This window comes from Lutra lutra, chromosome 12 (genome assembly GCF_902655055.1).
Source record: "Lutra lutra chromosome 12, mLutLut1.2, whole genome shotgun sequence".
In the NCBI taxonomy this organism is placed as follows: domain Eukaryota; kingdom Metazoa; phylum Chordata; class Mammalia; order Carnivora; family Mustelidae; genus Lutra; species Lutra lutra.
In genome coordinates this window covers 66,611,652-66,626,796 of record NC_062289.1, presented here as the reverse complement: position 1 = coordinate 66,626,796, position 15,145 = coordinate 66,611,652, and the positions used below count along the sequence as shown (strand labels likewise).

At 55.8% G+C, this 15,145-nt stretch overlaps 1 protein-coding gene across 1 annotated transcript in view; it reads left to right on the top strand.

Moving 5' to 3' along the window:
- Positions 1-13,721, top strand: part of BCR (BCR activator of RhoGEF and GTPase) — a 124,973-nt gene extending 111,252 nt beyond the window's left edge. The window contains 7 exon segments of the mRNA XM_047696930.1: positions 4,076-4,135; positions 4,795-4,904; positions 6,402-6,541; positions 7,362-7,496; positions 8,206-8,311; positions 8,779-8,941; positions 9,291-13,721. Of these exon segments, the coding sequence (XP_047552886.1) occupies positions 4,076-4,135; positions 4,795-4,904; positions 6,402-6,541; positions 7,362-7,496; positions 8,206-8,311; positions 8,779-8,941; positions 9,291-9,380 (804 nt within the window). The 3' untranslated portion in view covers positions 9,381-13,721.
- Positions 13,722-15,145: the final 1,424 nt, after the last annotated feature.

The window sequence follows — 15,145 nt, the reverse complement described above, 5'->3', positions numbered from 1 at the left end:
TCATTCTGCGTATTTCACATAAATGGAATCATTCTGTATCATGTGGTCTTTGTGACAGGTTTCTAACACTGAGCACGTTTGTGAGGGTCACCCACATTCTAGCAAGTATTGGTTATGGCCGGATCATAGTCCATCCTATGTATCCATTTACCATGCTGTGTTTATCCATCAACCAGTTGATGGACACTTGGGTTTCCAGCTCAGGGCTATTACGGTTAACGCTGCTGTGAACGTGTGCACACAAGTCTTGGTGTGAACGGATGTTTTCATTCTTCCCGTGTGGAAACCGGGGGTGGAAATGCTGTGTCGGGCAGCCAAGTTTAGCTCTGCGAGGAACTGCCCTTCTTTTCCAGAGTGGCTGCTGTATTTTATATCCCCAGAGGCAGTATCTGAGGGCTCCCATTTCTCCACAGCCTCCCCAGCACTTATCATCTTAGATGTCCTATGCAGTGTTCCTTTATCCATTTAAGTGATGCTGGAGCCTGGTGGGGACCAGAGAAGGGCAGCAAGGAATTAAAGATGTGGACGCTGGAGCTCGGGAGAACACATTGTAGCAATAAGAGCAGAAACGGGAAACCAGATTTCCCTCCCGGAGAGATTTCTCTGGGTGTCTCTCAGAAGACCCATTCCAGGGAGGGAGTAAGGTTACAGTGCACACGTGGGAAACCTTTTTGGGCCATCCTGGGTGGTGACAGTGGACACAGAGGGAATGGGTATTGCCTCCTTTGGGCGGTTTAGTCCTGCCTCTCAGGCTGAGGGCAGCACCTGGTCCTCAGCAGAGCCACCCAGACATGCGAGGGCAGCCATCCACCAGCCCCACTGCCTACCAGTGCCCCCCCACCTTGCCCAACCCTGGGGAGACAAGCTAGAAACCAGCCCTTCCTCCAGAGAACATTGGTGAGCAGAAACCGCCCCCCCCCACCCGCCCAGTCCCTGTCCCCCATCCCCCAGCAGCAGCCACATTCCTTGCCGAGACCTTGAGACCCCGAGGGGCCCCCACGGGCGTCTGGAGCACCATTTCCTGGTCCTCTTTCCTCAGTCATCTATTTTCCCAAATCCCAGTCCTGCCTTATTTACTTCTCTGGTTCTTGAAATAGCCGCACGAGAGCGCGTGCCAGCCTTGAATGTCGTTTGGAGCCCGACTGCCCCAAGCCTTGGGCCTCATCATCGTGTTATTCTTCATGCTGCTTCCGCTCTGCTCGGCACACTCTGTTCTTTGGAGCCAAGCCAGCCCGGGGCCGGTCTTTCCCACTGGAGCTGCTGCAAGTCCTTGGGGCTGGGTGAGGAGCCGCCTGGAAGCTCCGTGGGCCAGTTCTGCACTCTGGAGGCCAGCTCATGCCACAGCCTCTGGGGCCAGGTGGTGATGGGGCTGGACCTTGGTGCTGGCAGTGGACAATGACAGTGAACGCCCTCCACGGGGCTGGCTATGTCAGGGGGCAGGGGGCGCAGGCAGCCTTGGGATGTCTGCTCTGAATCCAGGCAAGACTGCATACTATTATTGGTGTCCCTGACTGGGGTGGTAGAGGCTCATAGGAGGGGGGTGTCCCTAGAGCACTTCCAACCGTGAGGCAGGCAGGCTAGCCAGGCAGACACATGTTACTCAGTGTTTCCAAAGGCACCCACAGGAAACCAGCCACTTGAGAAGGAAGCTTGACTTTTCTGGGCTTTAAAGAAAACTGACTTGGAGTTCCCGTAACCAATAGGCTGCTGGTGGGGAATGGGGCTGTAATTTCCAAACACACACAAAAAAGGAGAATCCAGGGGTGATCGGAAACTTTGACCTTGGCGAGCCAGGCTGCAGGGGTGGGGCTTCCCGACAAGCGTGGTCAAAAGGCAGTGGAGGCCGGGAGCTTGTCACACTCCGGTCCAAACACGCTCCTGTCTAGCTACATCGGCCTCTCACAACATCAGAGCCAAGGATGCAAGAGATGCTGTCTGCCCCCGCCGCCATACAGGGTGTCCTGCGGTACTTCCACCCCAGCCAGGTGGGCCGGAGCCGGCTGGCCTCTGCCGAAAAGCACTTGTGTGCTCGGGGCACCGCCCTGTGGACCTACATCCGAAACCTCGTGTGCAAGGGCAAGGTGGGCAGAGGGGTGTGCCATGGTTTCCCAGGAGAGGCCACGTCGGGGCAGGGTCCCTGCTGCCTGGATGTGGTGCTCCGTTGCTCTGCTTGCTGGCCGCATTGGGAGAGGGGCCCAGGGATTACCGTTCCCAGGAGGGACAGGGAAGGGGGGTGGTTTCCTGCTGAAGCTGCTTTTGTGTTTCCCTTTAAAGAAAACTCCCAGTGGTGGTGTGAAGCTCTCCCTTTGCTTAGGAGCAGAAGGGACGGTGTCTGTCCCCTTCCTTCCTGGACAGCTAGGGCACAGGAGTTGGGGGTGAGAGGCTGGTGGTGCACCTGACCTTTACCTTGTCTCACCGCACCAGGTCCGGTTGAGAGTGTGGGGCCCCAGCATCATCCCCCTCATGCCACCCCTGGAGGAGGCCGTTCCCTCAGCTGGATGCCTGGGATTCGCTCTCTCGGGGAAGTTAGGTGTTTCTTTTCTGAGTGGTTTGTGACTGCCTGGTCCCTGCTCACAGGCCCTGCCCCTCAGAGTTGGGGTCCCTGTGGCCCAAAAGTCTGGCCCCTAAGGAATGAGAACCTGTGACCCTACAGCTGCAGGAGGGAGACACTCTGCCACCCTTTGTTTTTTCTGTGTCATTCTGTCCGTGCATTTCAGATCTTTGGGGATGTTAACCAGTAGGCCCTTGAAGGGGAGGTGATGCCTCGCTGCCCCTGCCAGGAGTGCCTGTGCTGAGCCTCCGTGCCAAGCAGTGTAGGGAGAGAGGCTCAGGTTACAAACACCTGAGTTGTAGCTGCCAATGGACCTTCTTTCCTGTCCTGCACAAGGCCCATGTGGCTCTCACCCCTTGGGTCGCTTGCAGTGGGTAGATACAGGATGCTTGTTCTGAGCACCCCTCTGTACCTGGTGCTGTGCTCAGTACTGTCCGTGTGTGTGTGTGCGCACGTGCATGCCTATGCACGCACATGCACAAGTTGGTGTGTGCAGCAATTACGAGGCACAGACCCCGCTCTCCAGTGGAGTGTCTAGTTGCAGACACGAAGCGAGTGATGAAATCACAAGGCCCTGCAGGAGGAGCACCAGGTTATACGGTGTCGGACAGTGGCTCCCTAATCTGGCTTTATATCAGAATCCCTTGGGGAAGTTTCTAGTTAGATGAATCCCAGATTTCCCGTCCTCTCCCCCCGCTGCTGGTGCAACTCTGGGAGTAGAACCCAGGGAACTGTTTGAAACGAGATCTTCCCAGGTGTTCAGTGGTGTGGAATGTGTGCTTACCAAAACAGGGGAGATGGAGTCCTCCTAGATAGGGGGCCCTTGGCCTGACCTTGAAGGTCGGAGTCTCATAGCAGCATAGGCTGTAGGGTGAGATTCAGCAACATGGTCCTACAGGCCGGTACTCAGAGAGTGCTGTGTGGGGTAAAAGTTGGAGGGGGTGCAGAGGGCCCCCCAGCGCCCATCACTGGCTGTGTGATTTGGAGCTGGGCTCTGGGTCCTTCTGGTCCTGACTCTGAACCATAGGACTGGCCTGGACTAGAGACCCCTCCTGCATGGGCTCCTACCACCTGGCACGCTCAGGGGGAAAACTGTCCCAGACTCTTCATTGGCATGCCCTCTGAAAGTTCCTGTTGAACTTGGGTTTCCCAAAATATCTAAGCCAAATGCTCAGCCTCCCTGAGCTGCACATGGCGCCTGCGATGGTTGGTGAAGGGGAGTAAGTTGACCGCCAGTATGGACTTGAATTCCCCGTGGGAAGGGACAGAGGGAGGAACAGGGCCCTGAGCCATGAGCCTGGGACCCGTGAAGCACAGGTCTGGGATCAGGATGGCTCTCAGTTTCCAAGGGTTTTCTAGCAAGTTCTCTTTCAGGACCCCTCTTGGCCTCCAGACAGAGGTGCAAACAGAGGTCCAGCTCTAATTCTGACTTAGGTGTGGAGAAGGCACAGGCTTGGGCTGCTTCCTGGCAAGGTCTCTGTGCAGATCTCAGGGCACCTGATAATCCTAACTGCTTGCTTTCAGCTGGACCCGCAGGCCCTGCAGGACAGAGACTGGCAGAGGACTGTCATCGCCATGAATGGGGTATGTTGGTGCCTACTTTTCCCACAAGATGAGGGTGGCACCGATTCCTTCCAAAACAATCAGAAGGAGGCTAAGCCTGAGCTAGTGTTTGAGGTGGGGCATGGCTGGAGGAGGGAAAGGCACTGCAAAGCAGGGTCACTACGGGCAGGAAAGTATCCATTGGTTGCTGGAGAGTAGTCCCCAGCGTCCTCCTTGAACAGGATAGGCAGGACCTTGACCCTGGTGTCTACCTGTAGAAACTGCGACCCTGATTAGTTTTCAGGGTCCCAGAAGGATTTAGACCTTTTAAAAAAAAAAATAAGAAAACTATTACATACCAGAAAAGGTCTGGGCATATGTGACAAAATGTTAACATTTGATAGATAATTCATGGCTTTTTGTTATGTTATTGTCTGTACTTTTTCTGTTGTTTGTTAACTATTAAGAAAGAAAAGCAGTGGGAGTTAGGGTTGGGGGCAGTGTCCTACAAGAACCAACCCTTGAATCATCCTGACTGGTCCCAGTTCTTGCTGAGTTGGGCCGGGGACCCGCCCTACACTGGGATCTTAGCCCACTTGCTCAGGGAGGGGGAGTGATTTGCCAAGCCCCCTGCGCCTCCAGGAACTCAGACTGTGAGTCCCAGAAAGGTGAGAGGGCCGTGCCCCTGCCTTCCCCTGCAGATTGAAGTGAAACTCTCTGTCAAGTTCACCAGTAGGGAGTTCAGCTTGAAGAGAATGCCTTCCCGAAAACAGACGGGCGTCTTCGGAGTCAAGATTGCCGTGGTCACCAAGTGAGTGGAAGGGGACTAGAGTTTATATGTCTCTCATCCCTGGGCACAGTGGGCACTCCTTCTCAGGTGTTTCTGAAGGAAAGAACAGGTGAGGGTCTCCCTTCTCGGTACACAGTCCTCTGTGCACAAGGCTGTCTCCCAGGCCCCCCGAGCACTCTGTGTGCTTGGTTGCCCCCCATGATTACGGTGAAACATGGCCCTGTCAGCTTAGGAATATCCTCGCCACCTTCCTATGCGGGCAGGCTCCCACACTACTGGAACTGTACAAGGTCAGGGTTTTCTTCCCTCACTCAGAATCTGTCCTGATCAGGGTTCCTGTAGCATAATGGCCACCTCGACCCCTTGGTCAGGTCAGCTGCCTGGAGAAATCTATGTTTGAGAGCAGTTCTCAGGGACACAGGTCTCTCCCTGCCAGGATCCATCATTCACTTCCTCCATTTGGAATCCGGCCGGGCCCCTGACCTCACTAGTCGTCCAGGCCGGGGCCTGCATCCGATGTTCCCCGGACACCTAATTGTGTCCAAACACCACTCCCCGCCCCCAGCTGCACCCCAGCTGTCCCCAGGGTCTGGGGCCTGAGCAGAGAGGACTGTGTCAGCGGTTATTCAAATAAGTGCTGCTGATGGGGTGGCTGGGGAGGGAGCTTTGCTGGGCTCCTGAATCCAGGTGCTTAGCTAGGCCGGAGCAGACACTCCAAACAGCATGTCTCCCGTTTCTGAAGTATTCCTACTCCAGGGTCCCGTATGGAGGTACCAGCATTGTGCATTGTTAAGACATGAGTGAATAGTGTTTAGAATCCCAGGATTCTGGGTGCTGATTGGAGACGGCCCTGTGGAGTCATTCATCCAGCAGATGGTGGTGGCATGCCGCTCTGTGCAGGGCTCACCTCTCTCACCTCTTGCTGAGGCTTGGAGGGATCAGGATTCCCCTCACACAGCAAGTGGGTAGCAGGGCTGAGACTGGGTCCAGCACCCTGTGCAGCCACCTGTTTGCCCAACACCTGGATCTTTGTAACTGACTTCCTATGGCTGATACCACTTAGAAAAGCCTCCTGACCTCCTAAATCCCATATAATTCACAGGCATCCAGCTACCTTAGAAAGGCACTAATGGCGGCACCTGGGTGGCTCAGTGAGGTGTCTGACTTTGGCTCAGGTCACCTTCTCGGGGTCCTGGGATCGAGCCCCACGGCGGGCTCCCCACTTAGGGAGTCTGCTTGTCCCTCTCCCTCTGCCCCTCCCCTGCTCGTGTTCTCTCTGTCTCAAATAAATAAAGCCTTTAAAAAGGAAGAACAAAGCCTTGAGAAGATGTAAGTGATGGTAATCATGAGCTCTCACAGCAGAGGGAAAGCATGTAGACAAGTCCGTGTGAGCCCAACCCTGGGGGCCTCCATCACCCCCATCTCCGGGTGTCCAGATGTATAGACGGGGTGGGTCTAGCCTCACTGCAGCCTGAGCCGGAGCCACCAGGTACTAAAGGCACTGCCTCTCCCCTACAGGAGGGAGAGATCCAAGGTGCCCTACATTGTGCGCCAGTGTGTGGAGGAGATCGAGCGCCGGGGCATGGAGGAAGTGGGCATCTACCGCGTGTCTGGAGTGGCCACGGACATCCAGGCGCTGAAGGCAGCCTTTGATGTCAGTGAGTGTCAGCCTGGGCAGCACGGGCTGGGGGTGTGGGTGTGGTGACCGTGTGCCTCCCATGGCTCGGCTTGTGCTGGCTCCATACCTTTCCTTCACTGCTTTAGTTTTTAAATGAAAAGAAGAGGGAGCGGTGGGAGGCGGTTCTGCAGAAGCCCATTCTCCTGTCGGAACCATGCGTGATGGGTCTCATGGAGTGGGACCAGGGGCTTCTGTGGGGCCGCCCCACCTCGTGCTAGGGTTTAGCCTGCTTCCACCAGCTGGAAGAGAGGTGCTGTCCAAAGCCCAGGAGTCAGTGTGGTCTATTAGAACTTGGTGGAACTGCCTCAATCCCCAGATGAGGATGCTGAGACCCCAGAGGCTTCTCAGAGTAGAAGCGGGCAGAGACAGGACTTGGTGCCTGCATCCTCTCCCCTCCCTGGCTTGTGACACCATGGTCCAGAGGGAAGGCACTGGTTTGAAACTCTGGAATGGAACAAATAATCCCGGTATCTTAATGTTATCAGAAGATGCCTGTAGCCAGGTGGTCACTACGGAGCAGAGCCCCCCCAATCCCTGCCCAGGCACAGTGTCTGGCCTCCGCCAGCCTTACAGCCCCTCATGGTGGCTCAGCTGCCAGGCCACCCCTTGCCCAGCAAGGGAGGGGTGGAAAGGACGCCTCCCATGTCAGAATCACCGGCGTGCTTAGAAGAAGATGAGCTGCTGAAAGGAGGAACCCCAAAAACCAGCCTGCTGTGGGCTGTGCTAGGCCGAGGCAGGGAGAGCAGAGCCCTGTTTGGGATCCCTGAGTAGGCTGTGCTTCATGTCCACACTCCTTCCAGATAACAAGGACGTGTCGGTGATGATGAGCGAGATGGACGTAAACGCCATTGCCGGAACACTGAAGCTGTACTTCCGTGAGCTGCCGGAGCCCCTCTTCACTGATGAATTCTACCCCAACTTTGCCGAGGGCATCGGTGAGCATGGGAGGTTTCCTCTCTCCACCCGGTCCGTGTTTCAGTCCAAACTTGGTGGGTGGCAGGGGGACTGTGTACCCAGCTGGTCCCGGAAGGCCTCTGACCATCCTTATAGGGCCTCCCATTGTCCGCATCCCTCCAAGTGGCCCAGAGGGTGAAGCAGCCGCTACCACTGTGGACGCACTGGGGTATGGGGTCCTAGAGGCTCCTTCCTCCTCACTGGAGTGCCTGCCCTGCTCCTCTAACCCCAGGTCCTAGTCCCATCAAGTGGGGCTTCAAGCCCAGCCTGACCCTAAGTCAACCCGGAGGGTGGTATCCGAAGTGGGGGCACTGGGGCCCAGGGTACACAGGGTGATGAGGGAGCTGCCAGGGCCCCCCCAAAACTCCTGCCACTCTTCCTTTACGTTTCATTCCATGCTCAGCTTCTCGTGCCTTGGGCTTTTCTGAGCAGAAGGTGGGAATGGCCAAGCCAGCCAGGAGGGCAGCTATGCCTGGCATCTTTTGCCACTGGTCCCTGGGGTGCCTGTCAGCCCTCTGGAATACAGATAAGGCACCCATCCTGGGGTCCTCACTGGGGTCCAATGCTGTGTGGATCAGGACAATGATGGGCCTGGACTGTGCTCTGCCCTCTGACTTGGGCCCCAGGAGGGGCCTCCAGCTTGACTGTGACCCTGAGAATAACCTCCCTCCCAACCCCCCTCCCCCGCAGCTCTGTCAGACCCTGTTGCAAAGGAGAGCTGCATGCTTAACTTACTGCTGTCACTCCCAGAGGCCAACCTGCTGACCTTCCTCTTCCTTCTGGACCACCTGAAAAGGTAACCCCAACTCTTCCTTGGGCCCAGGGTTCCAGGACCCCGAGGCCGCAAGGCAGGCTCTCTTGTGGCCTACTGGCTCCTGTCGCACTCCATGGCTCCTAGAGACCTTGCCACTAGCTCCCCCACCCCACCTGCACTCTCCAGTCTTAAGGGAGGAGCGAGATGCTTCAGTTACAGCCAGTGGCTGGGCTTTCTCTCCCCAGCAGGTCACGGCCCACAGCTGGCCCAGCTACCTGCCAGCTTCGGGTGCTCTTTGTCCTCGGCCCCTCCATCCCAAAAGAAGCAGGGTGGGGTCTGCTTTCGGCACGACCAGGGGTGGGGTGTCTGTGTTGTAGAGTCAGCCCAAGGCAGAAGGATGGGGCCCACTGTCATGTTTTCTGAGTTCGGTGGGATGGTCTGGCCCCTCTGTCTCACCCGCACCCTGAAAGCTGTATCACAGTAGCACCCTCTGCTTTGGCCGTCTGCAGGGTGGCAGAAAAGGAAACAGTGAACAAGATGTCCCTGCACAACCTTGCCACAGTCTTCGGCCCCACACTGCTCCGGCCATCAGAGAAGGAAAGCAAGCTCCCTGCCAACCCCAGCCAGCCCATATCCATGACTGACAGCTGGTCCCTGGAAGTCATGTCCCAGGTATGAGGAGACAGACTCCAGCTCACACTGCCTCACCTCACAGAGGTGGCCTCTGCCTGGCCCTTGCAGGGTCCTGCCAGTCGTTCCCACCCAGCTGTACAGGGAAGGGGGCCGAGATGCAGAGAGTGGGACTGAGGCCATGTGGCTGAGGTGTGGGGGGGCGATGGGAGGACTCAGGCCACTGCCCTTCCTCCTGTTCCTTCCTGGGGCTTCTCAGGGCTGGCCCAGTATTCCTTCAGGGACGCTCAGATCTCTTGCCAGGAGGGGCTCATTGTCACCAGCACACTGCAGCTATGAGCATCCCTCTGAGCCACTTGCCTCTCTCCTCCTCCCTGCTGTGCCCTGGCAGGTCCAGGTGTTGCTGTACTTCCTGCAGCTGGAGGCCATCCCTGCCCCAGACAGCAAGAGACAGAGTATCCTGTTCTCCACTGAAGTCTAAAGGCCCAGTTCCATCTCTGAGAGGCTGGCAGAACGGCCTGGAAACCTCCTGGCAAATCGGGCTATCCACAGAGCGAGAACCGGATCTTCTTGAGGAGTAATTGGGCTGCCTTGCCCCCAAGGGCTGGACCACCTGCCTAGAGACAGCTACCCAAGGCAAAAGGCTAAGTGGCCTGGGCAGTTAGGGGCCTCAGGGCCCTTTGGGTCTGTGAGCTCCCGCCGGGCCTCAGATTGCAGTTGTCCATGCTGCCACCAGAGGGCGCCCCACGCCAGCATGCCTCGGCGCGCAGGCCTGGCCGTGGGACCAGGCGAAGGGAGTGGTTTCTACGAACTTAACTTACCAGAGTTTAAAAGATTTCTACTGGATCACTTGTCAAGATGCACCCTCTCCAGGGAGAAGGGAACATGACCAGATTCCCTCACTATGGTGTCTTGAATAAACACTGATGCTGCTTCATACCGTGGGGGCCACAGCCCTGTCCCTGTGTGGGTGGGGGCTTTTCAGTTTCCCTGACTTAGAAATTCGACTCTGTTTGTTTAACAGGGTTTGAAAAGCTAAGTCAACACTGTGTAGCGTTTGACCCCTTTTGCCTCCTTCCTTTTCTTTCTTTCTAGAAGGAGCTCTGTCCAGATATGGGTTTTCCTATTCTGTCCTGTTGCTTTGTTTTTGCTATTCATGTCCCCTTGGAAGGCAGCTCCCCATGGAGCCATGTAATGTCCGTCTGTCCGTCTGTCCAGGACCGACATCAGGGGGAGGGAGGTCCAGGCTGTGCACTTTATGGCTTCTTCTCCAGGAATAGTGACCCTGTCCACTGCCTGCTGGGCACAGGCTCTCCTCTTCAGCTTCAAAAGGCCTCAGTCTCTCTGGCTTTCTCCAGCCCATCACCCCCTCTGCCCATACCCTCCCTTCCCCTGATCGTCCCCCTCACCGCACAGATCACTTCATTCTCTCGCTCTCTGCTGAACAAACTCAGTACTAACTTTTGTAAAGTTTCCTCTTGGCAGCAACAGCTTGCTGACAGCTTGTTTTAAACTTTGATCCGAATAGCCTTTTGATACTTGAATATTTTTAAGTTTTCTACACATAGTTTCAAATTTTTTTCCTAACAGATTCAGATACCTAATACGATATTAGAATGTACTCCATAGACAGTCTGTGCCCCAGTGACATTTTGTCTTCCTCCACACTCCGGCTCTTTTTCTCAGGAGCCCATTCTAAAGTCTCCTGAGCGTCAGGAATGGGGGAATGTTAGGAGCAGGGGGGAGCTGTTCTGCCAGCCAGGCTCAGGACGCTGGGCTCCTATCCCAGAGCAGACGGAAGGACAGACACACACACACACACACACACACACACCCCGCCCCTGGCCCCTGCTGCCTGCCTCTCCTGCTCTCCAAATACCAGTACAGAAGCCAGGACACTCCCAGTAACCCTCCTGACCACCCAGCTTAGAAAAAAGAGAATGAGGGAGGCCACTAAGTTTTGAAGAAACAAATCTATGAATAGTTGCTCTTTTTTTTTTTTTTTTTTTTTTTTTAAGAAAGGGGTTAGGGTGAGGAGAAAAGAAACCGGGAGAAGCCGAGTTTCCATGCTGGGCTTGCAAGAGAGGATGTAGTGAACCAGGGGAGGGAGGTGATGGCGTGACTCAGGAAAAGGTGTTTGCTTGTCACGTGATTACACCAGTACCTGGTGGCAATGTCCCGTGATCCTTCCCATGTCCTGCGTGGCAGGGGTGGGGATGGGAGGGCTCACTTGACAAGGCAGTTCCTGCCTGAACTTGCAGCACATGGTTGGGGGGGGCATGTGCCCCCAAACGTCTCCTCTGCTTATGGACCTATTGAAGCGGGGAGGCAAGGGGGGCGGCAGAAGACAGTCTCTTGAAGGTGTTATGTCCACATACTGTATTTATTTCTCAGTGCTTTATTCTTGCAAGGAGAACAGACCCACCATTTTAACGTAATGCTGTTCTCCTGGGGGGCTTAGGGCAGGGAGCGGAGTCCTGTGCCCTCTGCACATTTCTGGATGCACAGGGTTTCTCAGGCCTCCCAACTCCAAGCCACCTCTGGCCTGGCTCCCCATCCCCATCCATCTTAGCAACCCACCAGCCCCGCAAGGGGAACACACTTGGCTTTGAAAATCTAAACCCAGCCCTTGTTTCTGTTCCCCTGGTGTCATGATTTGCGTCTGTCGCATTGAAACTGGAAAGCAATATATCCGTGTCTGTGCCAATTTTCGTTCCCTCCCCCATATCCTCCCCCTTTTTACTTTTTATTTATATAGAATGTGTGCTGTTTAATGACGGAATGACTACTCTTTCTCGTGTAGCTGTAAAAGCGCTCTTTTTGTCGGGCCACAGTGGCAGCGGTCGCTTTGGGGCCCCCGCTGTCCATGTTGTCCCATCATACATACGGGCCGTGGGTTAGTAACGCCAGCATAGGGCACCTCGGGGCCTAGAGCCCAGACATGACCTTCTGCGAGGCTCAGCTGCTGGACTCTGCGGTGAGAAGTGCTGCTTTCCCGCCCTGGCCCCCCGAGTCTGGAGCTGTGAGCTCGGCTGGTCTCAGCAGCTGCATTTCTGCTTTGGGCTCAGCCCTCCCTATACCACCATGAGGCAAAGGACTGCCGACACTTTCATTAAAGTTACCTGAGACTACTTGTATCAGTGGCAATTGCTCCATTCGGAAGAAAAACCGAGATTGGAGCCCCTGGGAGGGGCCAGAGGTGGGCAGCGGGGGACAAAGAGGGCCCGAGTGCCCCGGAGGCCGCCTTGGAGGGCAATACACACAGGCATGAAGAAGCCAGGCCCTGTGGGGTCGACACACCACAGGCAGATGAGCAGTGTAGGGGATGACCCTGGAGCCCTCTGGTTTAGGGGAGTAAGTGTGCCGGCCATGTCAAGCCCAGGGCCAGGAAGGGCTCCAGCCACACACAGCCAGACCCCTGCACTGGCCCTTTGGTCTCCATGGTTTCTACTGGCACTGAGGCTTGGGGAACATGGGTCACCCTTAGCTGCCACCAGCCTTATACTCAGAAAAAAGCCTGTCTGGCTGACAGGGAAGTTGTGCCCAGGGTGGAGACAGGTGTGGGTCCTGGGTGCTGCTTGGGAGGAGCCAGGGCTGCAGCTCTCCTGGTAGATAGCAAATGGCCAGTGGGGGGTCTTCCTCAGACCCCCGGGGGATGAGGGTCTCCTGGTGACTCCCTGGTCAGCTCCCAGGGGCCGGGGCAATGTGGTGGACTGGACTGATTCTCCCTCTGGCTGGCCTCCCATCACTGCTGCCTGTAGGGCATCACCAAGGCAATTTCACTGTGTGGGGCTGTCCTGGGGAGAGATGGGGCTGGATGACAGCAACCCTTCACCAGCTTGTGGCGACCTGGAAGAGGTCACACCAGGAGTATGACAGGATGCCCTAGGGATGAGCCTCCACTCTCAGAATCTCCAAAGGCCTCAGAGCCCTTTCCCACAGCACCCCCAGCATTTTTCCTCCCACAGGACCTCCTCCTCCAACACCCCTCCCACAGCCCCCCACTGTGGCCCCCACAGTGTATCCGTGAAGGTATTGTCTCCCAGCACCCCCTCCCACAGTGAACCCCCTGCAGCACCCTCCCCCAGAGCATTCTCCCACAGTGCCCCCTCCCACAGGTTTAAGTATTAACCTTGGGTCTTGCCTGCACTGGAAAAGCTTCACATACACCATGCCCTCCGTCTGCTCTAACATCTGCCAATGAGGAACAGCCTGCCATTGGCCCTTCTCCTCCAGAGTATTTGACCCCTAAAAGGCTCCAGTTAGTGTTAGCTCTCTCTATCCCTGTAGTCCTGGTCCTATTTGAAAACCATAATCATAATAATAATAATAATAAATGTTAATGCCCTACTGCATCTCTCTTAGTAGGATTTGATATTTCAGGCAAAAGTTGACTGCACCCAAATGCCTAAGGGCAGGCACCATGGCCAGCTGAGCCCAGGCCAGTGATCCCAAATCTGAGATCTACCCCAAAGGGCCCTCAGAGGCCTCTTAGTCCAATCCCTTTACTTGAGAAATGGGGAAACTGAGGCACACAAAGCCGTGCCCGCCCCCCCACCCCCGCCGCTGCCTGTGTCCCAGAACTGGTCGATGAGCAGAGGCTAGGGTGTCTGTGTTCAACTGACCCCCAAGCTTGCCCCATTTCTGCAGGACTGGACAGGGCTAGACCTTGACCACCAGCTTTGGCCTAGACCTAGCAGTGCTCATGTGGGCACACGAACTGAGGCCTCCAGGTGTCCCCCACACACACACTCTGGACAAATAAAAGGAGGGCAAAATTTTGTGTAGAAATCTCAGAAAAACTTGTAAACCGCCCCCCCCCACGAAGAGAATGCCTCAATTGCCTTAAAAGGAAACCTTTCTGTGGACTAAGGATAGGCTGTCACAAATAGGCCTGGAAAGATAAACAGAAAAAGTGAGGGGGTGACAAACAGACCAGCTCTTGAAGAGGCCCAAATGGCCTCCTGGAGTAGCTGCCATGGGTCAGCCAGCAGCCTCGGGGCTGAGGGTCTCTCCTGGAGGAGGAGGGACTGTCAGGCCTGGGGGAGGGGGTGTTGGAACTCGGCTGGAGGAGAGGTGAGGGGGTGCTGCCAGAAAGGTTCCTGTGTCTGTCACGCCAAAACTTGCATCACAGAAAAGCCAGCCAGGACCAGGACAAACAGGCACCCATGTGAATGGTTTCCAGGAAGACAAGGCCCTATTGCCCCTCTCGGATGGGTCCAGATTGGGAAGGAAACCAGCTGCTTTGAGGGAACCGAGGCTGCTAATCTGTGCTCTCCCGAGCAAGATGCTTTGAGCGCCCTGGGCCGGGCAGCCAACTGGACATAACGCGCCCATGTGTCCTGGGAAAGGCCTTCTCAGGGCTTCTCAGATGAGTTAGCTAGAACAGTGAGGGGCTCAGTCCTTGCACGGGCTCCTTTTCCACACCCTCCTGTGGAAGGGGGGTGGGGGGAGACTGGTCCACGCCTGACCAGAAACTCTTCCTTAGGGTTTTCAGTCACTGTGTTGAAACCCGAGTTTGGCAGCTAGGGTTGTGTAAGTTTCAGTGGGATTCTGGACAAAGAGGGGGACTTGGAAAGGGGGTCTAAACAAGTTTGGGTCCCAGGTAACTGCAGACTGAGTGGCCACAGAAATGGAGGATGCCAGGATGGTGCCCAGCCCAGACCCAGGAACTCCCCAGGGGTGAAGGGCTTGAGTGACCACAGACACGTGGACCTCCCAAGCCTGTGGCATAGCCCCCCGGGGCCAGCAGGGGAAATCCAGACCCACCCAGAGGGAAGCAGGTGCTCATTTAAATGCAGCTATAATTTAGGGGCGCCTGAGTGGCTCAATGGGTTAAAGCCTCTGCCTTCAGCTCAGGTCATGATCCCAGGGTCCTGGGATTGAGCCCCACATCGGGCTCTCTGCTCTGCAGGGAGCCTGCTTCCTCCTCTCTCTCTGCCTTCCTCTCTGCCTACTTGTGATCTCTGTCTGTCAAATAAAAATAAAAATAAATACAGCTATAATTTAAATTGCATCATGGGCTGGTGTTGATAGACCCCCCCCTCAGGATTTGCTGTCTCAGCTCTGATCTGTGTCTGACTGGTGCCCCAGTGAGCCCCACCCCCTGCTCCCTCCCAGCTTCAGGGGCACACAGGTCAGAAGGAGAGAAAAAGAGGGGAGTAGTTGCTGTTTCTTCTACTTTTCTGAAAACAGTATTGACGATGTTGGGGAGTGGCGACCAGAAGTTATTTGGACCAAGCTAAG